Source organism: Artemia franciscana, chromosome 3, assembly GCF_032884065.1.
Source record: "Artemia franciscana chromosome 3, ASM3288406v1, whole genome shotgun sequence".
NCBI classification, from domain to species: Eukaryota; Metazoa; Arthropoda; class Branchiopoda; order Anostraca; family Artemiidae; genus Artemia; species Artemia franciscana.
In genome coordinates this window covers 21,338,621-21,351,041 of record NC_088865.1, presented here as the reverse complement: position 1 = coordinate 21,351,041, position 12,421 = coordinate 21,338,621, and the positions used below count along the sequence as shown (strand labels likewise).

Genomic DNA, 12,421 nt, shown 5'->3' with positions numbered 1-12,421 from the left:
AACATACCTGTTGTCCTTTTTTTCTTTTTTTCCTTATATATATATATATATATATATATATATATATATATATATATATATATATATATATATATATATATATATATATATATATATATATATATATATATATATATATATATAACCCCCCTAACCCCCCCCCCCTAAAAAAAAATAAATAAAAATAACACTTGTGGATATACAACATTCTTCGCTGTCCCATTGTCTGTGCATATAAATAGATTGTCAGGTTTACCGACTCTTGAACATGCAACATATAATTGTCCATGGGAAAAACAATCCGTATTCAGATCTATACTGCATTTTTCTAATGATTGGCCTTGACCTTTATTTTAGTTTTTTTTTCTCTTTTTTTATTTACTTTTTATCTTTTTAGTTTTTTCCCTTTTTTCCCCTTTTTTCTTTTTTTTCTTTTGTTTTTTAGTTTTTTTAGGTTTTTTTTGTTAAATTAGAAGCAGTGCCTTTGTAAAATCATATTTTTTTATTGGACCTTTAACTTCTTCATCGGCTTGTCTTTTGTCATTATGAAAGACATATCGCAGAACCTTTGTTTCTTTTAATTGTCCAAGTGGTGGGACAAAAACTTCTTCTTTTAATCACGTTGCTTTAAAAAATGTTTTCTTTTTTAAGGTTTTTGAATTGTTGTAATCCCTTGTTAAATGTATGCACATATTTTTGTAATTACAGGTGCTTTGCTCTTTATGCAATTTAATATCTTTTAATACTAAATTCTTTTTAAAGACATTTGATTATTGCAGCTAGTCCAATTTTTAACAATAAAATGCACTAAGCTTTAACCTTTTGGTTTTCTTTTTTAAGGTTTCTGAATTGATGTAATCCCTTGTCAAAATAGAGAATCACCATTTGTAACAATTGAAAATTCTCGTTTTTTGGGACTTCTTACTGATGTTAAATAATTGATTACGTTCAAACCTGTAAACTTAATCACGTAGCGATTTGAATTTATCTAACGAAAAAACTAACTAATTTAAAAATTTTCAGGTATTTTTGTAGTTTCAATTAAAACATTAAAATCATTGCTCAGGCACCGTCAAATACACAAATATTTTTGTAATTACCAGTTTTTTTGCTCTTTACGCTATTTAATGTCTTTTTTTACTGGCACATCCAAAAATATTTGATTATTACTGTAAGTCCGATATCTAACAACGATTTCTACTAAGTTTCAACTTTTGATTTTCTTTTTTAAGGTTTTTGAATTGATGTAATCCCTTGTCAAAATATGTGCAAATTACAAATTTTCGCTTTTCGGGCCTTCTTACGAACATTATAGAACTGGTTTCGTTCAAAAACGTTTTATAGTTTTAAAGTGTTTGAATTGTTGTAATCCCTTGTTAATATATTATACACATAATTTTGCAATTGCCAGTTTTTTTGCTCTTTACGGAATTTAATATCTTTTCATATTGAAGTCTTTTCAAAGATATTTGATTACTGAAGCTAGTCTGATTTTAAACTATGTTTGTACGAAGCTTGAACCTTTTGGTTTTCTTTTTTAAGGTTTTTGAATTGTTGTAATCCCTTATTAAAATAGAGATAAGTCATTTGTAATAAATGCAAATTTTCGTTTTTGGGCCTTCCTACTAACATTATATAACTGATTGCGTTCAAACCAGTAAGCTTAATGACGCAGTGAGTTGTTTTTATCTAACAAAACAAAATAATTCTAAAATTGTCCGGGACACTCAAAGAGAAATTACAGACTGGGACACCGGGACACAAATGACGACCGGGACACAGGAAATATAAATGACGACCGCGACACAACTACAACGGGGACGCCAGGGGGCACAGGGGGGATATATAAATGACGACGGGGACAAACGGAATGTTCGATTAGCAATCATCATCAACAAAGCTCAAGGGCAATCATTAGAATAATGAGGTATAGATCTGAATACGGATTGTTTTTCCCATGGACAATTATATGTTGCATGTTCAAGAGTCGGTAAACCTGACAATCTATTTATATGCACAGACAATGGGACAGCGAAGAATGTTGTATATTCGCAAGTTTTACATAGTTAAAAACATATATATATATATATATATCTATCTATATTCACAGGTGGGACACAGGGACACAACTACAATGGCGCGTAACTAATATGGCGCGTTACGACTTACGCGCGCAGGGAGGGCGAAGCACCCCCACCAACTAGGTGTTGGGGTGGTGCAAAGCGCCACCCCAACAGCTAGTAGTATATAAAGATAGATTAATTTTATTGTTTGGTAATTTGTTGTAGTATACTTTGTTTTGATTATTTATTTTTGGTTACCCAATTTTAAATACAAAACAATTGAAGGTTTAAACTTTATTACACCGAGTGGATAGGAGGTGGGACAAAAAACATCTATGAGCAATAGTAAGAGATGACGGAAGTCCAGACACCATTGCGTTTGTTTTTTAACTTAATGATTGTTTCTGGTGTTTCGTCTTGATGTTAACATACACATCCAATAACATTTTGTGAAATCACAAAAAAAACTCAATAATTGGGAAAACTCCGCACAATGAGGTCTTACCTCAGCAGGATCAATGATCCCAACTGCACCTTTTGGTAGTGAAGCAAACTTTGCAGCAACAGAACATCCTCCTGCTCCACCGCCAGCAACCAAAACTTTAAAGCTACAAAGATAAATTACAATTAGCTCCACGGGTAGGAATGCTTGGAAGATTATTTGACTTTATTTTTTCTCAATTTTGGCTTGATGGTGGTCTTTGCTTTTCGTTGAAAAACTTGTCTTGAAATATTTTTTTTAAATTAATTTCTTTGAAAGAACGGGAGTTGGAGTGAAAAGAGAATACCATCGAATCCATTCTTTGCCGTCTTTTTTTTGATGAGGGTGATGTATTCTTTCTCCAATGGTATATTAAAGATATTTGCCACTTCGAGTGACTGCGGCAAAAACAGTTGCTAGACAGAAGGGAGTTTAGCAGAAAAAGCCCCTAGAGGCAAATTATGAAATATCAAGAAAAATTTACGTATTACAAAGTGGGTAAGAATATTCCTTCAATCGTTTGCTGTTTCAAATAAAAGCTCAAACGAGTCAAAATCGATGCAGTATGTTCTTTTTTTTGAAAAATATATTTTAGAGATTTATAGCATTTTCAAATTCGTCACTGCTTTGAATTTTTTTTTTTTAGAAAAGGCTAAGTCAAGTTCAATTCGATGCAGTCTTTTTCCAATCAAAATACAATAAATGAATAAACAGAATATTATCATGCAATAATAGCCTAGTTGTTTTCAGAAGGCTCAGAGGAACTTTAGAAAATAAGCAGCAAAAGACGTGAAATAGAGGTACATAATACCCCTGCTCATTCTATCGCTTAGGAAGTTGTTCACGCAGAGTACCACTAGCAATCTGATGGACATGATTAAGTGCTGTAAAACAAAAACCCCCACAAACTTCAGTAGAACTGAAAAAAGTGGTACTTTGAGATGATGTTGACCATGAATTGCATGATTGTAAGCAAAAGGTAATCCAAAAATGACATGCTTGATTTAAGTTCCATCCGGTCTTTGTGGCCGCATTAGGACTTCTTGTCTTATGGTAATCCGATGCGTATGGTGTCGTCAATCTCATTGGTTTGGAACAGTATGGAACATTTTTTTTTAAAATAATCTAAAAACATTATTAGAATACAATAATTGTTATAAACAAAAATTGGTTCTCATTTACCAGATTACTCAAAGTACTTGTGTGACATTGGCACACGTTATATTACTTTCTAACTTTTTGGTATGCCCTTGATATATTGTTTTGTGTTTCGGCAATAAATCTCTAATAGCCTACATAAATGCAAGGCTATTTTTTCTGACACGGAAAGAAAGGCCGTGGATTGTCAGTTAAATTGACATATACTGACATTTCTTCGTTAAGGTTTTGATCATTTTTCATTTATGGAAGTAAGAAAGGTGAAAACATTTGAAGCGTAAATTGTTTTCAATAAAGCGCAAATTGTGTTCTGGTCTTGAGAAGGTATAGGCGGGAGAAGGGTTATCAGCCCCACTCATTTTAATTTTTGCTCGTTTTGAGTTTGACTCGGCTATTTATTGTAATTTCTGTTCATTTTGAGCTTCATTTATTTACTGATAGTTATTTGCGGTAGTTTTCCGCTTGGAAGATTATTTGAATCCATTTTTGCTCCTTCTTGACTTAATGGAGCTCTTTACTGTTCTTTGAAAAACTTTTCTTTTGAAAAAAGTTTTTTAAATTAATTTCTGTTCAATTTTTATTGACATGGTCTTTTTCATGAAAAAAAGTGTATATCTTTTCAGTTTTCTTCTATAAGCATCCATAGTATGGGATGATATTTGCATGTTGGAGAAACTTTTGAAACAATTTAATCCTGACACAAACAGTATTTTTTAATTTGATTTTATAGCTTCTGAAGTTGACCTGAAAAAATAAAGCTTAATATCATTCCCAAAAGATTCTATCTATGATCTTTAGCAATCTGGATAAACTTGCAATCTTTTTATTTATTTAAATTGCAAGAACAGAAGTAGTAATAAAAGTATCCAAAAATTTTTAACTTGACACCCTCTGTCGTTCACGATATATTCTTGAGGTGTCTTATTGGCAACCATTTAACACAATGCCTTTTGATTTATTTTTAGAGCAAAATTTAGTTTTAAAGTATAATGGGCAATTTCATAATTGTGGGGGGTTGACATGCCTAATATCCCTAAAGAAATAGTTGCTGGACCGTTCTACTATGCTAAACAAAATGGTTGTCTCAAAAATTTGGCTGGATGCGATTAGAAAATGATTGGGCTTGAGAGAAGGGCTGCTTGCCCTCCAATTTCTTGTTACTCTTAAAAAGGGCACCTGGCACTTGCACTGTAGCCTACTTGGAGTGCAAGGGGAGTACTTCTTTTTTGATATATCCAGTAAGAATATTTTAAACAAGTAAAAACAAAGTGAAAACATTTGAAATATATTTCGTTTTCAATAAAGTGCAAATTATTTTTTGGTCTTTAGAAGACATAGGGGTTGTCAACCCTAGACATGTTAATTTTTGCTCGTTTTGAGTTTGAATCTGTTATTAATTGCATGATAAAAACAAACAAAATACGTTTAAAATATTTTAAAATTTTAACTTTAATAAATTAAAAATTATTAAAACTTTGAAGAATATATATCAGTATATGTACACTATTCTAAGAATTTACAGCCATTTTTTTTCAGTAAAGAGAAAATTATATTCTGGTCTTGAGAAGGTATGAGGGTTGTCAAAGACATAATTTCCAGACTGTTCAACTACACTGAACGAAATGGCTCTCTTAAAATTTTGATTCGATGTGTTTTAAGAATTGATGGGCATGGGGGGGGGGCATGTTGCCCTCAAATCGCTTTTGACTAATAAAAAGGGCACTAGCCGTTTTAACTTCTGATCTAATGAGCCTGTTTCAAAGTTTCTATGACAGCAGATGGCCATCTCAAAGTTTCTATCAGATGCATTATGGGAAAATACGAGGTATGGAGGGGTAGGGGTTATCCACCTTCCATCACCCTGAAGCTTAAACGGGGCATTAAAACATCTGAATGCCAGTCCAGCGAGCCCCTTCGGAACTTTGTGCGATCAACCTTTCTAAATATACGTTATATACCCCAGTGCATAACTTAAGACCCCTGCCTTGAGGACTCAGGGGGGGGGGTCATCCTTAAAGACATTATTCTCAAACCTTTCAATTACACTGAATAGAAAGACTATCTCAAAATTTTGATTGGATATGTATAAAGAAATGGTGGGCGTGGGAAAGGGGTTAGTTGCCCTCCAATCCCTTTTGATTATTAAAAAGAGCACTAGGCCTTTCAATTTCCAATCGGATGAGCTTTTTTCGAAGTTTCTACGACAACAAATGGCCATCTTAAAATTTCTATAAGATAAAATTTGAGAAAATAAGAGGTGTGTGTTTGTGGGCCCTCTCATCCCAATGAATTTTAAAAAAGGCACTAGAACATCTTATTTCTAATCCAATGAGCCCATTCTAAATTTTCTACGACCACACTTTATATACAAACTTTATATGCCCCCAGGGCATAACTTACAACCCTTGCCCTGAGGGCTGTGGGGGGGTTGTCATTCTCAAAGACACAATCTCCCGACCTTTTAACTACACTGAATAAAATAACTATCTCAAAATTTCGATTAGATGTGTTTGGGGAAATAGTGGGCTCAAAAGGGGGGTTAGTCACCCTCTTGTTATTTTCAACTATTAAAAGTGGCACTAGGCACTTCAATTTCCAATCTAATAAGCTCTTTATAAATTTCTTTTAGAAACAACAAATGAAAATCTCAAAATTTGTATCACATGCATTTCAGAAAAATACGAGGTGGGGAGGGGGATATCCACCCTCCAATTAGTTGGAATCTTAAAGAGGGCACTATAACTTTTGATTACCGATTAAATGAGTCCCCTCCGAGGCTCATACGATCACCCTTTCTATATAAACCTTAAATGCCCCCACGGCATTACTTACAACCCTTGCCCTTAGGGCTATAAGGGCGGGGGAGGGAGGTTGACCTCCTCAAAGACATAATTTCCGGATCTTCCAACTATGTTGAACAAAATGGCTTTCTTAAAATTTTGATGGAATGTGTTTGGGGGAATCGTAGGAGTGGTAGGGGGTTAATTTCCCTCCGATCGCTTCCGAATATTAAAAAGGGCACTAACCCTTTCAATTTCCAACTGAATGAGCCCTTTTTGAAGTTTGTACAACAACTCCCTCGATACGAATTGCCCTGGTCTAAAGAAAACACAAAAAATAAAATAATGATATATAAAAAATAAAGTAATACATTGTGCCTACATTGCTCTTTACTTAGGTAGCACTAATGCGCTGCCTATGATACATTATATGCCCCCAGGGCATAAATCATAACCCTTGTCCTGAGGGCAGTGGGGGGGGGGTTCATCCTCAAAGAGATAATTTCGGACCTTCCAACTGTTATCTAAAATTTTGATTGGATGTGTTTTGGGAAATGGTGGGCGTGGGAGGGGGGTTAGTTGCCCTCCCATCATTTTTGACTATTAAAAAGCGCACTAGCCCTTTCAATTTCCAATCGAATGAGTCTTTTTCGAAGTTTCTACGACAATTTCTTTTTTACGACAATTTCTATCAGATGTATTTTTGGAAAATACGAAATGCAAGGGGGAGATATCCACCCTCCCATTACTCTGTATCTCAAAAAGTGCACTATACTTCTGATTAGCAATCCAATGAGCCCCTTCCGAAGCTTATACGATCACTCTTTCTAAATAAACCTTTTATGCTCCCGGGGCATAACTAATACTAATAACCCTTGTCCTATGGGCTCTGGGGGGAATGACATCCTCAAAGACATAATTTCTGGACCTTTCCACTACGTTGAACAAAATGGCTTTCTCAAAATTTTGATTGAATGTGTTTGAGGGAATCGTAGGAGTGGGAGGGGGTTAATTTCCCTCCAATCACTTCCAAATATTCAAAAGACCAGTAACCCTTTCAATTTCCAACTGAATGAGCCCTTTTTGAAGTTTGTACGACAATTCCTTCGATACGAATTGCCCTGGTCTAAAGAAAACACAAAAATAAAATAATAATATAAAAAAATAAAGTAATACATTGTGCCCACATCGCTCTTTACTTAGGCAGCGCTAATGTGCTGCCTATGATACCTTATATGCCCCAGGCAATAAATTACAACCTTTGTCTCGAGGGCTCTCTGGGAGGGGCTTCATCCTCAGAGACTTAATTCCGGACCTTCCAACTGAGTTAAGCCAAATGATTATCTAAAAATTTGATTGGATGTGTTTGGGAAAATGTTGGGCGTGGAAAGGGTATTAGTTGCCCTCCAATCACTTTCGACTATTGAAAGAGGCACAAATACTTCCGATTTCCCATCAAAGAGCCTTGTTCGAAGTCTCTAGGACAACTCCTTCGATACCAATCGCCCTGGCGTACAAGAAAAAAACCAAAGCCAAAAAAAAAAAAAAATAATGAAAATATATTGTGCCCGCAACACTGTTTACTTAGGCAGCGCTAAGCTGCCTATGATAAGAAAATTTGTCTAAGTAATTTTCTAACAAACAAATTATGATTCGATTGATCTCCAGTAATTTTGTAATCTACTACAAACTTCCACCTCCCACATCTTCGATCCGATGGATAACGACATTCTAATCAATAAGCTACTACAAACATTTCTTACTGAGCTTGTATTAGTCAAGCCTGTTCTTTACTTTTTATCCCGTTTTCAGAGTCCATTGAAGATATAAATAATAACCCTGATCCTTTGTCTTTCCCCCAGGAGATTACCTGTTTCCCTGGGAGTCCCTTAAGGTATTCTTCTCTATATAATGTGCGTATCTGTCCGTGGGTTTTAAGACCAAAATCTAAGCATACGATGTTCTGCCTTTCTGCTAGAAGAGTAATGTTTAAGCAAATAAAAGTAGGGATAAATAAACTAAGAATAACGTTTATGACTTATTTGTGGGTTTACTCTTTACAACTACGATCGCTAATCTCCCCAGTGAAGAAGAATGGTAGACAGAATATCCATATTCTAAAAAAAAGAAAAAAAGTTCGTAAGAATGTTTTTTAGACTTGCAGGATATTAATTTTGACATATAATGATAATAATGCGTTTATCCCATGTGACATTAGACGAGGGAGAAACACCAAGGATTTTAACATCAGCAACAGAAACCAAATGCAAAATAGAGCTAAACAGGGGAAAAGTACTATTCTAGAAGTTGCTTGGGTTGATTGTACATTTATTACCACTATCAGCACCATTAGAAGTGTCATTCAATGTTACATAAGTTAACGAAAGCCTCTATTTGAGACAGCCTCTACCAAAAGTGTCAAAAACAATGATAAAACTCCCCTTTTGTAATTCCTTGGTCCTATTTCTTATGCTCTTTTTGTTCTTTTATTTTACTACATCTATCATTTTTCATATCATTTCTATGATGCTACTTTAATAAGTTTATTCATTTCATTAATTTTGATCTTTTTTATTTAATTTACTTAATCTTTAATGAAAATTTTTTTGGCCTTCTATTGTTTTTGACAGTCGAAGGGCAAATTTGGTATTTTTTTTACACTGTTAAAGTTATTTTACCAATAAGTCTTTTATACAAATCCTAGATAGCTTTAAGGCAAGAAGATAGTTATTTACCGGTGATTCAACATGTATTCACAACTTGACAGTATACAAACAGTAAAAAGAAAAATAACTTTTCACCGTTGTATTTCTTCTCCTAGCCTAACCGAACTTATTTTTACTAGCAACAAGATTTAAATTTCGCAAGGGATGAACAAACAGAAGATCCTCCCAAGAATGATCATTGGAAGTGACCGTCCAGATTAACGTAGAAAAGTATGGCGCTGGTAATTTAAATATTAACGTTATCTAAGACCTGCTCGGCAATATCCGGAAAAACATGGTTTCGCACCAACTTAATTTAGGCATAAGTAAAGTCCGCAGAGTAAATGCCATTAACAAAATCTTGCCTTGAGCTTATCTTCGAGAATAAACGCTTACCTTTTCATATCCGGGAAATTTTCGCTCAATTTTAATTTGAAACTTCAGTGAGAAGGTAAACTTATATAAGCTTGAATTTTCCTTCTACGTTTTTTTTATTCAATTGTAATAATCATAGGTTATATGTTCTATCACATCAAAAAACAAATAACCTCTTCTCTTTACTCCAATATTGTCTTTGAGGTTTTCTTCTGATGTTTTTTTACTTGCACGTCTGTAGTTTAGTCACCTAGAAATAAACGTATAGATTTTCCTTTTTTTAATCTACCTGTTTTATTCAAATCACCCCAGCTCTAAAAGAATTTGTGACCGGTCTCGCATGAACTTGAAGAATTACGGGGTGGCGAATTTGGTCCATACGTCTCAAGGTCATTTTAACAAAGTAACCATTCAGTCTCGCTTTTTTTAACAATTGTGCTTGACCACTGTGAAAATTTCCGTTACTGTAGCCGTCCCATGAAATTCTGATTTTTTTGCAAATAAACACAGGCTACGTTTTCTTGAATTTTTCTGGTTATATCTAGTAATAACGATAGTTCAACAGTAAGATTCTCGCCTGACACCCGGCTGGCTGGCGTTAGATTCCCATGCAGTGCAGATTTTAAAATTATTTTGAAGGTTGAAACAGTTATTATTCAAGCAACTAAATTTATTGTAATAAAATTAAGAGAGAAAGAGGAGAATGAACCAAACATGGCTCTAAATATCTGCAAAGAAGTCTTTTTTAAACTAACTTTATTTGGCATTATTAACCAAATATTGATGAAAAATCATCCCAAAAAATAACAGAAAATACAACATTAGCAATGCCTGTTTATCCAAAGACCAATAATAAACAAATGACTAAACCTATGGTCAAAATTTGTATATCTATGAAAAGCCAAGCTTTCATTCTGTCTGGACCTTAATAACAATTAAAAACTACTAAGAAACCGAAGAGAAAGGCGATAAAAAGTATCTTTATTCGCCTTACATATAAGTATATCTGTTTATTTTTGGTCGTTAATGGCAGACAAATGGCTAAACTTAAAGTCAAAATTAATACATCTATGGAAAACCAAGCTTTGAGTTTATATACATCCTGAAAACCAATTGAAAACTATATAGAACTTAAAGACAAAATAAAGAAAATGTATGTTTATTAACCAAATAAAATCAAAATTTCATATGACCGCTGGTTCCAATGTTGGGACGTTCGGTAAAGTTTCTAAAATCTTCACAAGGGACAAAGGCACTGGTAAAGAATATTGAAATCGGGAAGCTACTCAAATAAGACGGTTAGGTTACATCACCATTCTGCGTTTGAAAAATATATTTTATGGCAATTTATGGAAAGGTTTTCCAATTTTTTCTTTGAGGTTCGTGAACGCCAACCATTTTTTCTCCCAGAGGAAGCGGCTAGCGAACAGAAAAATCTCTTGAGCGAAGGGTATTTTCTTCGATACATTTGTTAATCTTCAAAACTTAAAAAAGCAGTTTGGGTAACAATATTTATATCAGAAGTATCAGCTTTTCATTTTGATTAATAAAAAAAAGCCACAAAAGAATTTTTCAAAGAAAAGTAAAGAACTACGTTAAACTGAAGGTGAGAAGAAACAAAGTAAAACAATTTTTCAAGCGCAAAAGTACCATAAGTCACCCTCAACAAATAAGTAAAACCCAAAAACGAACAGAAGCCACAATAACTAACCGAGTCAAACTCAAAACGCGCAAAAATGGTCAAAAATAGCGAGACAGATGCATCCTGTGCCTTCTAAGGATCAGAAGATACTTTGTACTTTACTGGAAACAGTCCTTATTTCAAGCTATGGGTTTTTGTTTCTCATTATATCTAAAAAAGGAAAAAAATTACCATCTCTGAAAAAACAACAACAAATGTATGTGGATTGACAGTTTAAGATGTTTACTGATATTCATTCCGGAAAATCTTAATAATTTGGATTTATTAAAGGTTTCAGTGAAAAAATTTTTATTTTTAGTGAAGTGCAAACTATTTTCGGGTCTTTAGAAGACACGAGGAGCGTCATTTTCTGATAATCCCACCTTTATAACCTTAGCCTCAGTAGAGGTAGTAGGAGAAGTAGTAGCAGTATTAGTAGTAGTAGTAGCAGCATCAACAGTAGTAGAGAGTTAGTTCAACACCCCTCTTAACACGCCCTGAAAGTTTAAAATTAATGTTCTATGTTGTTCCTGAGAAATTGCTAATACATCTTTTTAGTAACGTGAATACATTTAGTGTTTCTGATTTAGTTCAATATCCTTAAAGTTTCACATTAATACCATTAGCCTTACTACTAGTAGTAGCAGCAGTGTGAACATAATGGGTTCTGGCTGGTTCAAAATTTACCGAAATATACCCTGAAAGTTTAAACTTAGAGCTCTAAACCGTTTCTGAGACACTGCTGCTACACCTTTTTTACAATCTAGGAGCTCATAGGGTGTCTTGATTTAGTTCCATGTCCCCCTAAAAGTTTCCAGAAACTTTCACCTTAATACCCTTAGATTCAATAGCAGCAATAACTGTAAAAGTTGTAGTAGCATTAGTAGCAGTATCCATGTAGTATCTTTTGTTGTTTGTTTTTACATTCTCCTCACCACACACTGAAAGTTTCAACTACATACCTTAAATAGTTCCTGGGACATTGCTTGCACGTCTTTTCAACAACCTCAAAACACTAATCGAAACGCAAAGTGTGTTTTGATTTAATTCAAGATCCTCTCATGATTCCCTGCAATTCTCATTTTAATACTATTAGCTTTGATAGTGGTAGTAGCAGTAGCAATAATAGTAGCAGTAGTAATATTAGTAGCAGTAGTAGCAAAAGTAATAGTAGTAGA

General features: G+C 34.0%; 1 protein-coding gene and 1 long non-coding RNA gene across 2 annotated transcripts in view; one reads left to right on the top strand and one right to left on the bottom strand.

Moving 5' to 3' along the window:
* Window positions 1–12,421, top strand: part of LOC136025004 (uncharacterized) — a 136,812-nt gene that overhangs the window by 35,804 nt on the left and 88,587 nt on the right. The window lies entirely within an intron of this gene.
* The window catches only part of LOC136025002 (sulfide:quinone oxidoreductase, mitochondrial-like), a 64,395-nt gene that overhangs the window by 36,789 nt on the left and 15,185 nt on the right, over window positions 1–12,421 (bottom strand). The window contains exons 2-3 of the mRNA XM_065700628.1: window positions 9,584–9,812; window positions 2,569–2,671 (exon numbers count right to left, since the gene is read on the bottom strand). Coding sequence (XP_065556700.1) covers window positions 2,569–2,671; window positions 9,584–9,591 — 111 coding nt within the window. The 5' untranslated portion in view covers window positions 9,592–9,812. The remainder of the gene's footprint in view (window positions 1–2,568; window positions 2,672–9,583; window positions 9,813–12,421) is intronic.